At 49.1% G+C, this 17,755-nt stretch overlaps 2 protein-coding genes across 2 annotated transcripts in view; both read right to left on the minus strand.

Annotated features, from left to right (window-relative positions):
* The window catches only part of LOC132467881 (protein-lysine 6-oxidase-like), a 10,695-nt gene extending 1,637 nt beyond the window's left edge, over positions 1–9,058 (minus strand). The window contains 3 exon segments of the mRNA XM_060065450.1: positions 2,908–3,039; positions 4,796–4,904; positions 8,475–9,058. Of these exon segments, the coding sequence (XP_059921433.1) occupies positions 2,908–3,039; positions 4,796–4,904; positions 8,475–8,994 (761 nt within the window). The 5' untranslated portion in view covers positions 8,995–9,058.
* A 4,543-nt stretch (positions 9,059–13,601) lies between these two features.
* The window catches only part of ddr2l (discoidin domain receptor family, member 2, like), a 22,825-nt gene continuing 18,671 nt past the window's right edge, over positions 13,602–17,755 (minus strand). The window contains exons 10-13 of the mRNA XM_060064765.1: positions 17,019–17,068; positions 16,097–16,331; positions 14,720–14,869; positions 13,602–14,560 (exon numbers count right to left, since the gene is read on the minus strand). Of these exons, the coding sequence (XP_059920748.1) occupies positions 14,426–14,560; positions 14,720–14,869; positions 16,097–16,331; positions 17,019–17,068 (570 nt within the window). The 3' untranslated portion in view covers positions 13,602–14,425. The remainder of the gene's footprint in view (positions 14,561–14,719; positions 14,870–16,096; positions 16,332–17,018; positions 17,069–17,755) is intronic.

Raw genomic sequence — 17,755 nt, forward strand, 5'->3', positions numbered from 1 at the left:
ATAGACCAAACACCACCCTAACTATAGACCAAACACCACCCTACCTATAGACCAAACACCACCCTACCTATAGACCAAACACCACCCTACCTATAGACCAAACACCACCCTACCTATGGACCAAACACCACCCTACCTATAGACCAAACACCACCCTACCTATAGACCAAACACCACCCTACCTATAGACCAAACACCACCCTACCTATAGACCAAACACCACCCTACCTATAGACCAAACACCACCCTACCTATAGACCAAACACCACCCTACCTATGGACCAAACACCACCCTACCTATAGACCAAACACCACCCTACCTATAGACCAAACACCACCCTACCTATAGACCAAACACCACCCTACCTATAGACCAAACACCACCCTACCTATAGACCAAACACCACCCTACCTATAGACCAAACACCACCCTACCTATAGACCAAACACCACCCTACCTATAGACCAAACACCACCCCACCTATAGACCAAACACCACCCTACCTATAGACCAAACACCACCCTACCTATAGACCAAACACCACCCTACCTATAGACCAAACACCACCCTAACTATAGACCAAACACCACCCTACCTATAGACCAAACACCACCCTACCTATAGACCAAACACCACCCTACCTATAGACCAAACACCACCCTACCTATGGACCAAACACCACCCTACCTATAGACCAAACACCACCCTACCTATAGACCAAACACCACCCTACCTATAGACCAAACACCACCCTACCTATGGACCAAACACCACCCTACCTATAGACCAAACACCACCCTACCTATGGACCAAACACCACCCTACCTATAGACCAAACACCACCCCACCTATGGACCAAACACCACCCTACCTATAGACCAAACACCACCCTACCTATAGACCAAACACCACCCTACCTATGGACCAAACACCACCCTACCTATAGACCAAACACCACCCTACCTATAGACCAAACACCACCCTACCTATGGACCAAACACCACCCTACCTATAGACCAAACACCACCCTACCTATGGACCAAACACCACCCTACCTATGGACCAAACACCACCCTACCTATAGACCAAACACCACCCTACCTATAGACCAAACACCACCCTACCTATGGACCAAACACCACCCTACCTATAGACCAAACACCACCCTACCTATAGACCAAACACCACCCTACCTATGGACCAAACACCACCCTACCTATAGACCAAACACCACCCTACCTATAGACCAAACACCACCCTACCTATAGACCAAACACCACCCTACCTATAGACCAAACACCACCCTACCTATGGACCAAACACCACCCTACCTATAGACCAAACACCACCCTACCTATAGACCAAACACCACCCTACCTATGGACCAAACACCACCCTACCTATGGACCAAACACCACCCTACCTATGGACCAAACACCACCCTACCTATGGACCAAACACCACCCTACCTATGGACCAAACACCACCCTACCTATAGACCAAACACCACCCTACCTATGGACCAAACACCACCCTACCTATAGACCAAACACCACCCTACCTATAGACCAAACACCACCCTACCTATAGACCAAACACCCCCCTACCTATAGACCAAACACCACCCTACCTATAGACCAAACACCACCCTACCTATGGACCAAACACCACCCTACCTATAGACCAAACACCACCCTACCTATGGACCAAACACCACCCTACCTATAGACCAAACACCACCCTACCTATAGACCAAACACCACCCTACCTATAGACCAAACACCACCCTACCTATAGACCAAACACCACCCTACCTATAGACCAAACACCACCCTACCTATAGACCAAACACCACCCTACCTATAGACCAAACACCACCCTACCTATAGACCAAACACCACCCTACCTATAGACCAAACACCACCCTACCTATAGACCAAACACCACCCTACCTATAGACCAAACACCACCCTACCTATAGACCAAACACCACCCTACCTATAGACCAAACACCACCCTACCTATGGACCAAACACCACCCTACCTATAGACCAAACACCACCCTACCTATAGACCAAACACCACGCTACCTATAGACCAAACACCACCCTACCTATAGACCAAACACCACCCCACCTATAGACCAAACACCACCCTACCTATAGACCAAACACCACCCTACCTATGGACCAAACACCACCCTACCTATAGACCAAACACCACCCCACCTATGGACCAAACACCACCCTACCTATAGACCAAACACCACCCTACCTATAGACCAAACACCACCCTACCTATGGACCAAACACCACCCCACCTATAGACCAAACACCACCCTACCTATGGACCAAACACCACCCTACCTATAGACCCACGCATTCATATTCACATTACCCTCCTGGTCCAGACCAGACCGGTCCAGACCCTGCCGGTCCAGACCAGACCGGTCCAGACCCTCCTGGTCCAGACCAGACCGGTCCAGACCCTGCCGGTCCAGACAAGACCGGTCCAGACCAGACCGGTCCAGACCCACCTGGTCCTGACCAGACCGGTCCAGACCCACCTGGTCCAGACCAGACCGGTCCAGACCAGAACGGTCAAGACCAGACCGGTCCAGACCCTGCCGGTCCAGACCAGACCGGTCAAGACCCTCCTGGTCCAGACCAGACCGGTCCAGACCCTGCCGGTCCAGACCAGACCGGTCCAGACCAGACCGGTCCAGACCCTCCTGGTCCAGACCAGACCGATCCAGACCAGACCGGTCCAGACCCTGCTGGTCCAGACCCTGCCGGTCCAGACCAGACCGGTCCAGCCCAGACCGGTCCAGACCCTCCTGGTCCAGACCAGACGGGTCCAGACCCTCCTGGTCCAGACCAGACCGGTCCAGACCCCATAGGACCCACCGGTGACAGCTGTGCCACTCCCAGGTGTAGCGAGGCTTGCTGGGCAGGAAGTCGGCCGTTCCCTGGTTCTTCACGCGCTGAGGGAACCTCAGCAGAACCCGGGTCTCAAAGTCCCTCGCCTGCTGAGCCGAACTGGAGACAGTGGATTATATTACATTGGAATAGATTACATTACATTACATTACGATAGATTACATTACATTACATTACATTACATTACATTACATTACAATAGATTACATTACATTACATTAAAATAGATTACATTACATTAGAATAGATTACAATAGATTACATTACATTACATTACATTACAATAGATTACATTAGATTAGATTAGAATAGATTGAAATACATTCGATTACATTCGATAAGATTTGAGTAGATTTGATTAAAATACATTCAATTAGATTATATTTGTTTGGATGAGAATACATTAAATTAGATTAGATTAGATTGAAATAAGAATTAGTATTAGAAAAGCTTTTTTGCCTTTATTACCAAACACCACCCTACCTATAGACCAAACACCACCCTACCTATAGACCAAACACCACCCTACCTATAGACCAAACACCACCCCACCTATAGACCAAACACCACCCTACCTATAGACCAAACACCACCCTACCTATGGACCAAACACCACCCTACCTATAGACCAAACACCACCCCACCTATGGACCAAACACCACCCTACCTATAGACCAAACACCACCCTACCTATAGACCAAACACCACCCTACCTATGGACCAAACACCACCCCACCTATAGACCAAACACCACCCCACCTATAGACCAAACACCACCCTACCTATAGACCAAACACCACCCTACCTATAGACCAAACACCACCCTACCTATAGACCAAACACCACCCTACCTATGGACCAAACACCACCCCACCTATAGACCAAACACCACCCTACCTATGGACCAAACACCACCCTACCTATAGACCCACGCATTCATATTCACATTACCCTCCTGGTCCAGACCAGACCGGTCCAGACCCTGCCGGTCCAGACCAGACCGGTCCAGACCCTCCTGGTCCAGACCAGACCGGTCCAGACCCTGCCGGTCCAGACCAGACCGGTCCAGACCAGACCGGTCCAGACCCACCTGGTCCTGACCAGACCGGTCCAGACCCACCTGGTCCAGACCAGACCGGTCCAGACCAGAACGGTCAAGACCAGACCGGTCCAGACCCTGAGATGAGATGAGAATGAGAATACATTAAATTAGATTAGATTAGATTGAAATAAGAATTAGTATTAGAAAAGCTTTATTGCCAAATACATTTACACATATTAGGAATTTGTCTTGGTATCCGTTGCACTCGATCTTAACAAACAATAAACAGTAAACAATAAACAATAATGCAAGTATTGAAAAATAAGTACTGAAAAAAAAAGAGTAAAAAATAAAATAAATACCATTAAATTAGATTAGATTAAAATAAATGCCATTAGATTAGATTAGATTAAAATAAATTCCATTAGATTAGATTAGATTAGATAGAAATGCATCAGATTTGATTTAAAAACGTTACATTCCACCAGACTCCATTAGACTAAATAAGATTAGAATAGGTTAGATCTGATTTAACCATTATATAATAAATTAGATTACATAAAACAAGTTATTTTAGATTAGGCTTTATGCAGAATTCCACACTTTGAAATTACAACTAATTACATTAGTTTAGATTGATTTACATTATTTTACTCCCTGTCTTCCTGCACAGGATTGCCTGACTTCCTGTGGAGGACTCCCTGACTTCCTGTACAGGACTCCCTGATTTCCTGTACAGGACCCCCTGACTTCCTGTACAGGACCCCCTGACTTCCTGTTGAGGACCCCCTGACTTCCTGCCCCCGGTCAGACCTGGCGAGGCAGCTCTCCTCCGCGGCGCAGCGGAGGCTGTAGACGGGCAGCCTCTGGATGTAGCTGGAGGCCTGGATGAGGTAGGGGTCAGGGACCAGGTCAGGAAGCCCTAGAGGAGTAGAGGTCAGAGGTCAGGGAGCCCTACGGGAGTAGAGGTCAGAGGTCAGGAAGCCCTAGAGGAGTAGAGGTCAGAGGTCAGGGACCAGGTCAGGGAGCCCTAGAGGAGTAGAGGTCAGGAAGCCCTAGAGGAGTAGAGGTCAGGAAGCCCTAGAGGAGTAGAGGTCAGAGGTCAGGGAGCCCTAGAGGAGTAGAGGTCAGAGGTCAGGAAGCCCTAGAGGAGTAGAGGTCAGAGGTCAGGGAGCCCTTGAGGAGTAGAGGTCAGAGGTCAGGGACCAGGTCAGGAAGCCCTAGAGGAGTAGAGGTCAGAGGTCAGGGACCAGGTCAGGGAGCCCTAGAGGAGTAGAGGTCAGGAAGCCCTAGAGGAGTAGAGGTCAGAGGTCAGGAAGCCCTAGAGGAGTAGAGGTCAGGAAGCCCTAGAGGAGTAGAGGTCAGAGGTCAGGGACCAGGTCAGGGAGCCCTAGAGGAGTAGAGGTCAGGAAGCCCTAGAGGAGTAGAGGTCAGGAAGCCCTAGAGGAGTAGAGGTCAGAGGTCAGGGAGCCCTAGAGGAGTAGAGGTCAGAGGTCAGGGACCAGGTCAGGAAGCCCTAGAGGAGTAGAGGTCAGAGGTCAGGGAGCCCTAGAGGAGTAGAGGTCAGAGGTCAGGGACCAGGTCAGGGAGCCCTAGAGGAGTAGAGGTCAGGGACCAGGTCAGGGAGCCCTAGAGGAGTAGAGGTCAGAGGTCAGGGACCAGGTCAGGGAGCCCTAGAGGAGTAGATGTCAGAGGTCAGGGAGCTCTAGGGGAGTAGAGGTCAGAGGTCAGGGACCAGGTCAGAAAGCCCTAGAGGAGTAGAGGTCAGAGATCAGAGGTCAGGGAGCCCTACGGGAGTAGAGGTCAGGGGTCAGGGTGGACTAGAGGGATAGAGAGTTAACTAGTGTTATTCTTACCGTGTTGTTAGTAAGTAGTGTTAACTAGTGTTAGTCTTACAGTGTTGGTGTTAACTAGTGGTAACTAGTGTTAGTCTTACCGTGTTGTTAGTAAGTAGTGTTAACTAGTGTAAGTCTTACCGTGTTGGTGTAGCTAGTGTTAACTAGTTTAGTCTTACCGTGTTGGTGTTAACTAGTGGTAACTAGTGTTAGTCTTACCGTGTTGTTAGTAAGTAGTGTTAACTAGTGTTAGTCTTACCGTGTTGGTGTTAACTAGTGGTAACTAGTGTTAGTCTTACCGTGTTGGTGTTAACTAGTGGTAACTAGTGTTAGTCTTACCATGTTTTTAGTAAGTAGTGTTAACTAGTGTTAGTCTTACTGTGTTGGTGTTAACTGGTGGTAACTAGCGTTAGTCTTACCGTGTTGTTAGTAAGTAGGGTTAACTAGTGTTAGTCTTAACATGTTGGTGTTAACTAGTGGTAACTTGTGTTAGTCTTACCATGTTGTTAGTAAGTAGTGTTAACTAGTGTTTGTCTTACCGTGTTGGTGTTAACTAGTGGCAACTAGTGTTAGTCTTACCGTGTTGTTAGTAAGTAGTGTTAACTACAGTTTGTCTTACCGTGTTGGTGTTAACTAGTGTTAACTAGTGTTGGCCTTACCGTGTTGGCGTTGACTAGTGTTAAATAGTGTTTGTCTTCGAGTTGGTGTTAACTAGTGTTAGTCTTACCGTGTTGGTGTTATGTTAACTAGTCATAAATAGTGTGAGTCTTACCGTGTTGGTGGTAACTAGTGTTAGTCTTACCGTGATGGTGATCAATAGTGTTCTAGTGTGAGCAGGGGCGGATCTACTGGGGTGGCATGGGGTGGCAACTGCCACCCTAAAAAAAGCCTTGCCACCCCAGCTGCCACCCCAGTTGGCAGCGCCAAATTCATATTTTTTTTTTTTTTGCTTTTACAAGACATTTACAAAAGCGAGTTTTAAAAGTCTGACTGCAAGTGAATGCAACCAGGAAATATTGCCCCATCCCGCCTGCCCCCCCCCCCCCCCCCCCCTCCCCGAGACTCCCGCCGGCACTGATTTTGAATACAAGGAAGGCGCGAGAGTCCTCCAAACGAACGAAGCAAGCGGCGCGGCAGAGAGACTACATTCTTGAGGTAATACTGATCAACCGTCTATCTATAAAGAAATTATAATAATTAGAAAAGAGCAGGGCTGTGTATTACATAAACATCATAGTTAAAGACTTAAGTTAAGATTGGAATGCCTTATAGCTGCATAGCAGGCGCGTGCCGTCCATATGGGCAGGTGGGGCGGCGAACTCCCTGCAAAAGCATTCTCCCAAAAAAATAGTTCCCCAGTAAATCATTGCTCCAAGTTTATTTTTAATAATGTGATTGTCACATTAACTATCTATAGTTTCTGTAGGCTTTCAGACTATTTTTGTTCTGTTGATATCAAATTGATGGTGGCGATTCTAGTTGAGTTTAACGTGTCATGCAATGTGGGGCGGCGGAGCTCAACGACCACGTCCCTCCGTATGTTTCTCGCATAACCCTGCAGGCTGCAATAAGAATTGCAATCCGCGCTAAAGACGCGCTAACAAACACAAACCCTTCTACACTCAGCTGGTTTTCCTGACCGTTGACTTCATGTGCCTCCTTTTGTATCAACAGTCATTCGATTTGATTATATTAAACTTTATTGTCATTGAACCAAGTAACAAGTACTTGGACAACAAAATGCAAATCATCTTCTGTAAATTATTTACAAATGGCCATCTCTAATCTACTTGGTTGCACACCTGTCTGAACTTTTATAAACCAATATAAGTCATCAATAATTAATAATAAAACAAGCTTCACATCAAGAGCAAAAAAAATAATAAGGTAAACCCAAAAGGTCTTAAATACTTAGAAATTAAAGATATAAAAAAAGAAAGAGAGGGAAATCTTTGATAGCACTTCCCCTGAATCCCCATTTGGCTCTTCCAAGCATGCAGGTAATACACTCTACTTTTGGAGTTATTCTATGTCACCGCACTTTGAGGGTGGCATTGTATGTAAATTATTGGAATCGGTGAATAAAGTGATATTTGCACTCAAGTTGGACTGATGATTGACATCTGATAGGAATATCTCATGGACCAATGCCAACTTATTGTTAACTAAAATACATATTGCAGCTCTCTTTGCATATATTTTTAGCCCCATACCCCTGCTGGTGTAATAGTGCAGGTGTTTGTTGTAAGGCAGGTGGATTTTGTAATTATTCAGTAATAATTTATTACATTTTGTCTGAAACCTTTTATGTTTAAATGTAAGGCTTTACTCATCCCACAATAAATTAAATATAATGTTATTGAGTCAAAATATCTAAATGTGGGGGCTTTCCAAGTAAATATTGATTAGTATGGCTTTAATTAAATCGGCATACTGTATATACTTCTGCCAGAGGGTGCCACCCCTCAAAATCTCCTGTCCCCCTCTTGCCACCCCATGAATATTTTTCTAGATCCGCCCCTGAGTGTGAGTCTTACCGCGTTGGTGTTAACTAGCGTTAAATAGTGTTAGTCTTACCGTGTTGGTGGTAAGTAGTGTTTAATAGTGTTAGTCTTACCGTGTTGGTGGCAACTAGTGTTAACTAGTCCTAGTCTTACCGTGTTGGTGGTAGCGGGTGCCGTACCCGGGCCTCCATCGGGTTCCGGGCCGGTAGTAGGAGTTGTGGTAGTTATAGTAGGGGTGGTAGTTTGCCGCTTTGTACGGATTGTTGTAAGGGTCGTCCCCGACCATCCCGTCCACCGGCCGCACCGGGACCGGCTCTCCGGTGCTCTCTGTTCCACTAGGCCGGTTTTGACGCGCGGCGCGTAATTGCGCAGAGCTGCTGACCGCGGGAACCCGAGGTGCGGCGGGCGGCCCGGAGGACTGCGTCTCGTTGCTGAGGAACACCAGGTCATCCCGCCACGGGCCTGAACCGGGAGGACGCCGCGCAGATGGTCGGTACTGAGAACCGTGACTGAGGATCCGGTGAACCTGTCCGTTATGGCGCCAAGTCAATCCCCGCTGCGGCGCACCTGCAGCCCGCGATCCATCCTGACCCGCGCCGGGGTCCAGAGCCGCGCGAAGGAAACACAAGCGCGTCACCAGCCAAGGGAGCGCGCGGAGGGAGAACTCCTTCATGGTCGAGAATGAGTCGGTCACTGGAGAGAAGAACCAATCGGCCAATGGAGAGAAGAATGACTGAGAAGAACCTCTACCTGAAGGACGGAGGGGGCTGAGGGGGCGTCACCGGCGCCACGCGCTGAGGTGCTGGGGGCGTTACCACCACCAGGGGGGAGGCGGTAGAATATAATGTGTAGTATTGATGTATGTATCATTGAATCGCCTAGAAATTAAAAGAGGTTGCGAATGAGAGACAGTTTCTCAGTTTTGAATCCCTGGAATATCCGTGTGTGTAGAGCTCCAGTCTAATAGCTCCGGTAACCCCCCCGGTGGTCAGCGCTAACCCCAACCCACAGAACTGGACCCAACCCTCACACTGCTGCACTTTACCCCTAATTAGCAGTACAAAATATCATGTATAATATACAGCTAAATAAAGCCCTTTCAGGTGAGGATAAAGCCTCTATGTTCTATAAAACATAAACGCTTCTAATGCTGTGATACACTTTGTATTCAGCATGTCGTTCAGATAGCTCCATTAAGCTCTTCTACTGAGTCACACATGGAGTAGAACCCTGCAGTGTTATTGCCTTGCTCTACAGATTGAGTCCCAGGGAGTAGGACCCTGTTCTTCAAAGGCCTGCTAATGATTTCCGTATGCTGTCGATTCTCGTTAAAAGGGACCATTGAGTCCCAAGGTCACAGAACAAAGATCTTATTTTACAGAATGGTTTGGGATTTAAATGTTATAGCATTTCTAATGGTTTCAGCATTTAAGAACACCAACTGAAGCCACCAATAATTAATACCAACGGTTTATCCAGCCAACCAGAAAATCTGGTAGACTCACAGCATACATGTCGTATTGTCCACAAAATGTTGACACCTTCCCAAACGTTCCTTTCATTGGTGAGGCGGCAGAGTTGAGCTAAGTTTGGTTTAGGTGGGATCATGTCGAGGCAGCTTTAGAGTATGGGGGTGCTAGGTAGAGGCTTGTAGGACAGGTTAAGAGGTTAAGTGAGCTAGTGTAGAGGTTTAAGTACGATAGGTTTAGAGGTTTAAGTGAGCGAGGTTTAGGTGAGCTGACTTCAGATGGTTTAAGTACGATAGGTTTGGAGGTTTAAGTACGATAGGTTTGGAGGTTTAAGTACGATAGGTTGGAGGTTTAAGTACGATAGGTTTGGAGGTTTAAGTACGATAGGTTTGGAGGTTTAAGTGAGTTGATGCGTGTAGGGCAGAGTGTGCTGGCTCTGAAGGCGGTTCTTTGATCCAGCTGTTTAATTAGATGTGTTTCCATAGGATGTTTAAAAGCAGACTTCTCACGAACGTCAGGCCGCTAACGCGATGCAGACCGCTGGGCTAGTGGTAGCTGCGGCAGGTACCCCCCCCCCCCCCCCCCCCCCCCCCCCCCCCACACACACACACACACACACACACACACACACACACACACACACGGCGACCGAGCTGAACAAAGGCCTGTTTTATAACATTGTTTTTATAACATCGGTATAAAGATCAAAGAGGGGCCTTTATCGCCATCGCCCCCCTGGTCGGCCATCTTGTTTCCAATGAGAAGCAGCCCCTGCTGACGGCGCAAAGGAATGAACTGACGGAAACATCACCTTCCTGTGTGTGTGTGTGTGTGTGTGTGTGTGTGTGTGTGTGTGTGTGTGTGTGTGTGTGTGTGTGTGTGTGTGTGTGTGTGTGTGTGTGTGTGTGTGTGTGTTTAGACTGACAGGGGGCAGTCAGACAGTCAGACAGGTAGGCTGGTTTGAAACCAGTTCAGTTCTCCTTGTAAGGTCTGCTGACATAAAATATATATGGGAGGGAGCTGGTTGGCGTTTTTTAGGCCTGGTTTGGCCTGCTTACCCAGCCAGTCTTAGGCCTGGTTTGGCCTGCTTACCCAGCCAGTCTTAGGCCTGGTTTGGCCTGCTTACCCAGCCAGTCTTAGGCCTGGTTTGGCCTGCTTACCCAGCCAGTCTTAGGCCTGGTTTGGCCTGCTTACCCAGCCAGTCTTAGGCCTGGTTTGGCCTGCTTACCCAGCCAGTCTTAGGCCTGGTTTGGCCTGCTTACCCAGCCGGTTGTTTAGGCCTGGTTTGGCCTGCTTACCCAGCCGGTTGTTTAGGCCTGGTTTGGCCTGCTTACCCAGCCAGTCTTAGGCCTGGTTTGGCCTGCTTACGTAGACCCGCAGGTAGCTTGGGTCTCTTTGCATTCACACTGTGGAAGCCTGGATCCAGTTGTTGGTATGAGCCAGGTTATCATTACAGAGAAGACGAACATTCAAACATATAGCCAGTATATCACGAAATGTTACACTCTGTCCAGTCAAGTATAGAAAATCACTGCTCCTTCCCATGACCACACTAAATAAACGTGTTCTTAACAGCCTACTGTTTATAAATTAATTATAACAATAGCATGCCTTGTAAATAACCGCGTTCTAACTGATGGCCTTCTGCTGCCCCCTGGTTTCACAGGCGAGAACTGCATCTTCTGGCGCATTACACGTTGGGACAAAGAGAAAAGTTAAAGGTTTCTTTAAGTAAAGGGTTACTGTGTTATTTTTTGATGCAGGTTTTTGTTTATTAGAAGAAAAACATAAAAAGTTATACAAATAGATAGAAATTGGTCGGCATAATTTTAGTTTCAAAGCATAGTTTTGTGCTAAAATAAAAGAGCTTTTTGGCTAGCCTACAAATATCAAATAAAGGAGAGAAACAACAGAAATAAACAGAAAACAATAAGAATCAAAGCATCCCAAATAAAAATATAACACAATTATGTTGTATTATTGCTATAATTTCTTTAGATGATTAAACAATTATAACAGTTATCACACAAAATCCCCATTCACAGACAAATGGCCCATTTAAACTTGTTTGTGTTTGAAATTGACCCAGGACCAAATAGACGACAGTCTAGTGCCCCTCCACAGGTGTCACTTTTAAACAGCTCCCTCCCCCTGACCAGCTCCTCCACAGGTGTCACCTTTAAACAGCTCCCACAGCCACAAGGAATATCACAAATATCTCAACTCTCTACTCACTCTCACACACAGCTAGAAATCAGGAAAACTCAACACCACTGAATTACAACAAATCTTTGGTCTCTGTTCGGTTTTCGTGACATTGTCAGACCACTTTGGAGCTAAAAATTATTTGAAAGAAAAATAATAAACTGTTTGTAATAAACAACATGATAACAACGTCTCAAAAAGGGGTCTTGTGATTCAATATCTGGTCCTCATCCACCTGTCATGTTTTACATCCAACATCCTGACTGTTGCCCTGGCGATAAGCGTGGGAACAACAGGGAAACTGTTGCCCTGGCGATTAGGCTTACGTCCTACATGATAAACGGCAGTTAGGTTAAGGTCTTCTGAAAACAGGTCAGCCCTCTTAACAGATATAATCTTTCATGATAAAGTAAGAGTAAAACTAAAGCAAGGTAAAGCTACAATTACATAAACCTAAAGTTAAGATGGGGTAACGCTAAAGCTAGTTAAAGCTAAAGCTAGGTAACCCTAAATCTAAAGCTTGGCAAAGCTAGATAAAGCTGTAGCTAGGTAAAGCTTAAGATGGTTAAAGCTAAAGCTAGTTAAAGCTAAACCTAGGTAAACTAAAGCTAGGTAAAGCTGAAGATTGTTAAAGCTAAAGCTAGGTAAAGCTGAAGCTAGTTTAAGCTAAAGCTAGGTAAACTAAAGCTAGGTACAGCTGAAGCTAGTTAAAGCTAAAGCTAGGTAAAGTTTAAGCTAACAATAGGACAAGATAAATCTTAATCTAAAGCTAGGGCTGTGTTCCAATACCCGTACTTCCATGAGTACACTTAAAGGAAGTACACTATCTGCACTATCCGTACTCACTTGAGTACGCTAATTTTTTAGATGTGAGTGCTGTTCCAAATCGAGTACTCTGTGGTGCACTTACCGGAAATGACGATCACGACTGCCGCCGCGGCTCCTCCCCCGCAATAAACATCCCGCTTTGAACGGTGAACTCTTTACGCCTAGCAGCTATAAAAAGCTATAAAAACTACAAAATGACTATTAATGCAGGCTATGTGGAAAATGCGCCGACTTTGGCTCAGCCTGGCTCCGCTTCTTCCGCTACGTAGCTAAGATGGCTGCCGTTGAGTACGGAGAGTGTCCTTCGATCCACACTTCACGATTAGCCCATTTTGAGTACGGCATCCGGGTCCTTGAAGTATACTTCTTTTCGCCGGATCTGAATTGGAACGTACTGCGTACTACGGACAGTACGGGTATTGGAACACGGCCTAGGTGAAGTTCGACCTAGTGATAGCTAAAGCTAAGGTAAAGCTTAAGCTACTCTTAGCCCCATTGCACAGTTTGATTCACAGACGGACGTTTTGCAGACGCCTCACACAGGTTACAACGCGCTGTGGAACTGAGCTGTACAACATTCAAATAAACACAAGCAATGTCACGTAACCGGAGTATAAAACACCAAAAACCACAAAGAAACAGAACCACCAGAATGTGACACTAGCTCCAGTGTGCGTTAATAATGATCACGGAAAACTGAACAGTGCTTAACCAAACTAACTAGCCCTGTGACCCCTGACCCTAGACTACAGGCAGAAAGAACAAAGGAACCCTTAGAAACCACAGATAGTATTCTTTATAGACGATAACAAGTGAGATATATCTGGAGAAGTCTGAAGACGTTTCAGTCCAGAGGAAAAGAGACGGAACCGATCAGCAAATAGGCCCCTCCCTCTTTCAAACCACACCCCCTGCCCCCTGGTGTCCCCCCCCCCCCTGACTCCCCCCTGGTCTCCCCCCCTCTCCTTTAGTCCCCCCTGCTGTCTCCCCCCTGATGTCTCCTCCCTCCCCCCTGGGGGGTCTCACTGGTCGGGGTGGGGCCCCGGGGGGGGGGGGGGGGGTCACACTGGTCGGCGTGGGGCCCCAGGGGGTCACACTGGTCGGCGTGGGGCCCCGGGGGGTCTCACTGGTCGGCGTGGGGCCCGGGGGGGGTCACTGGTCGGGGTGGGGCCCCGGGGGGGCCTCACTGGGCGGCGTGGGGCCCCGGGGCCGGGGGAGGGTCACTGGTCGGGGTAGGCCCCGGGGGGGGGTCTCACTGGTCGGCATGGGGCCCGGGGGGGTCTCACTGGGCGGCGTGGGGCCCGGGGGGGGTCACTGGTCGGGGTAGGCCCCGGGGGGGTCTCACTGGGCGGCGTGGGGCCCCGGGGGGGGGGGGGTCTCACTGGTCGGCATGGGGCCCGGGGGGGTCTCACTGGTCGGCATGGTGCCCGGGGGGGTCTCACTGGGCGGCGTGGGGCCCCGGGGCCGGGGGAGGGTCACTGGTCGGTGTGTGACCCCGGGGGGGGGTCACTGGTCAACGTGGGGCCCCGGGCCCCGGGGGTCACACTGGTCGGCGTGGGGCCCCGGGGGGTCACACTGGTCAGCGTGGGGCCCGGGGGGGGGTCACTGGTCGGCGTGGGGCCTCAGGGCCCGGTACAGGCCCTCGAAGCTGGGCCTCTGGTCGGCGTCGCGGCCCCAGCAGCACATCATCAGCTTGAAGAGGGAGGGGGGGCAGAGGGGCGGGGCATAGAGGAGGACCTAGGTGGGGCCAGAAGCAACAGGTCACATGATGTTAGCCGTTAGCATGCAGCGCGGTTGAGGAAACACCTGAAGAAATGCATGTCAGTATTTATGGAACATGGGTTAGGGCTAGTTAGGGTTAGGGTGGGTTAGTTAGGGTTAGGGCGGGTTAGTTACCTGTCTGCCCTGGTTCCTGAAGAACTCTCCGGTGTTCTGGATGACCTGCTGGTCCGACAGCAGGCTGTAGGGCTGCTCCTTGCACATGGTGAACACCTCCCACAGCGTCACTCCGAACGCCCACACATCGCTGGCCGTGGTGAACTTACCCTGGAGCAGGAGTAGAGCAGGGGTAGAGGAGGAGGTAGAGCAGGGGTAGAGAGTGGAGCAGGAGTAGAGCAGGAGTAGAGCAGGGGTAGAGGAGGAGGTAGAGCAGGGGTAGAGAGTGGAGCAGGAGTAGAGCAGGTGTAGAGCAGGAGGTAGAGCAGGGGGTAGAGAGTAGAGCAGGAGTAGAGCAGGAGTAGAGCAGGTGTAGAGCAGGGGTAGAGAGTAGAGCAGGTGTAGAGCAGGGGGTAGAGCAGGGGGTAGAGAGTAGAGCAGGAGTAGAGCAGGAGTAGAGCAGGGGTAGAGCAGGTGTAGAGCAGGGGTAGAGCAGGAGTAGAGCAGGTGTAGAGCAGGAGTAGAGCAGGTGTAGAGCAGGGGTAGAGCAGGAGTAGAGCAGGAGGTAGAGCAGGGGGTAGAGAGTAGAGCAGGGGTAGAGCAGGAGTAGAGCAGGGGGTAGAGAGTAGAGCAGGAGTAGAGCAGGGGGTAGAGAGTAGAGCAGGCGTAGAGCAGGGGGTAGAGAGTAGAGCAGGGGTAGAGCAGGGGGTAGAGAGTAGAGCAGGAGTAGAGCAGGAGTAGAGCAGGGGGTAGAGAGTAGAGCAGGAGTAGAGCAGGAGTAGAGCAGGGGGTAGAGAGTAGAGCAGGAGTAGAGCAGGGGGTAGAGAGTAGAGCAGGAGTAGAGCAGGGGGTAGAGAGTACAGCAGGAGTAGAGCAGGGGGTAGAGAGTAGAGCAGGAGTAGAGCAGGAGTAGAGCAGGGGGTAGAGAGTAGAGCAGGAGTAGAGCAGGAGTAGAGCAGGGGGTAGAGAGTAGAGCAGGAGTAGAGCAGGAGTAGAGCAGGAGTGGAGAGTAGAGCAGGGGGTAGAGTATGACAATAGCTTTTATAAATATGATTTATTGATCATTATTTGTACAGCAGCTTGAAGCCTCCCAGTATCCCAGTGTGTCCCAGTATGAAGCACTCCAAGTGCCCCCCTCCCAGTATCCCAGTGTGTCCCAGTATGAAGCACTCCAAGTGCCCCCCTCCCAGTATCCCAGTGTGTCCCAGTATGAAGCACTCCAAGTGCCCCCCTCCCAGTATCCCAGTGTGTCCCAGTTTGAACCTCTCCCAGTGTCCCAGTCGACCAGCATGAAGCTCTCTCAGTTTTCGCTCCCAGTGCCCTCCCAGTGCCCCACCAGTAGGATGCTCTCCCAGTAAAGCCCTCCCAGTGCGTCCCAGTGCCCTCCCAGTGCCCTACCAGTAGGATGCTCTCCCAGGCCATCCAGCGGATGGGCAACACTGCGCGCCCCTGGATGCGGTAGTAGTCGCTGCTGTACAGGTTGCGGCTCATCCCGAAGTCGGCGATCTTGATGGTGAGACGGCGGTCCAGCAGGCAGTTCCTGGAGGCCAGGTCGCGGTGTACGAAGTTCAGCGAGGCCAGATACCTCATCCCTGAGGAGATCTGGACCGACATGTGGAGCAGGTCCGACAGGCTGCAGAGCAGAGGGGAGACAGAGGGCTGTTAGCGTGGGTCAGCCTGGGTAGTTAACCATCTAGTACATGTTTAGAGGAGGTTTTAGCATGTCGTATTAAAGTACAACAAGAGTGTGGGTATGTTGATCCCTTTACCAGACTGAGGGTATGTTGTTAGCATGTGTTAGCCTGATTCCATTACCTGACTGAGGGTATGCTGCTAGCATGTGCTAGCCTGATCCCTTTACCTGACTTGGGGTATGTTGCTAGCATGTGTTAGCCTGATCCCTTTACCTGACTTGGGGTATGTTGTTAGCATGTGTTAGCCTGATCCCTTTACCTGACTTGGGGTATGTTGTTAGCATGTGTTAGCCTGATCCCTTTACCTGACTTGAGGTATGTTGTTAGCATGTGTTAGCCTGATCCCTTTACCTGACTTGGGGTACGTTATTAGCATGTGTTGGCCTGATCCCTTTACCTGACTTGGGGTATGTTGTTAGCATGTGTTAGCCTGATCCCTTTACCTGACTTGGGGTATGTTGTTAGCATGTGTTAGCCTGATCCCTTTACCTGACGGGGGTATGTTGCTAGCATGTGTTAGCCTGATCCCTTTACCTGACTTGGGGTATGTTGTTAGCATGTGTTAGCCTGATCCCATTACCTGACTTGGGGTATGTTGTTAGCATGTGTTAGCCTGATCCCTTTACCTGACGGAGGGTATGTTGCTAGCATGTGTTAGCCTGATCCCTTTACCTGACTTGGGGTATGTTGTTAGCATGTGTTAGCCTGATCCCTTTACCTGACGGGGGTATGTTGCTAGCATGTGTTAGCCTGATCCCTTTACCTGACTTGGGGTATGTTGTTAGCATGTGTTAGCCTGATGCCTTTACCTGACTTGGGGTATGTTGTTAGCATGTGTTAAGGCCGATATATGCTCTGTTTTAGACGTAACGCGTAAGCACGTAAGATACATAACCCCCCCTTGCGCGGTAAAATATCCCCCCTTACGTGCTTAAGTGCGTCGCCCAGAATTCCTGACTATGCGACTAAAACACTACGGCCCTACGCAGCTCGCAAAGACTGTGATTGGCCAGCTAACCACATCCTTTTCAATGCTTATCAGCTCCAGCTCCCTCAACTGTCTTCGACTCAACCTTAACATCGTTCAGAGTGTGGAAAAAGACCGCTAACCTAAACTTAGCTACTGCTACTCTCGTCGAAAATACTGGAAGTGCATAAATATAAACAAGCCAGCGATTTCCACTTCCACGCCCACAGATTCGTTCGTTGCTCCCCCTACTGTTCTGGCGGAGAATCCCCTTGCAACACGCGCAATCCTTAAGGAACCTTAAAGGAACCGTAAATCAAAACTTGTCTAAAACAAGTCCCTTGTGTAAATTACGTGCTTACGTCTCTGCGTCTAAAACGACCCTAAATCGGCCTT

This window comes from Gadus macrocephalus, chromosome 11 (genome assembly GCF_031168955.1).
Source record: "Gadus macrocephalus chromosome 11, ASM3116895v1".
In the NCBI taxonomy this organism is placed as follows: domain Eukaryota; kingdom Metazoa; phylum Chordata; class Actinopteri; order Gadiformes; family Gadidae; genus Gadus; species Gadus macrocephalus.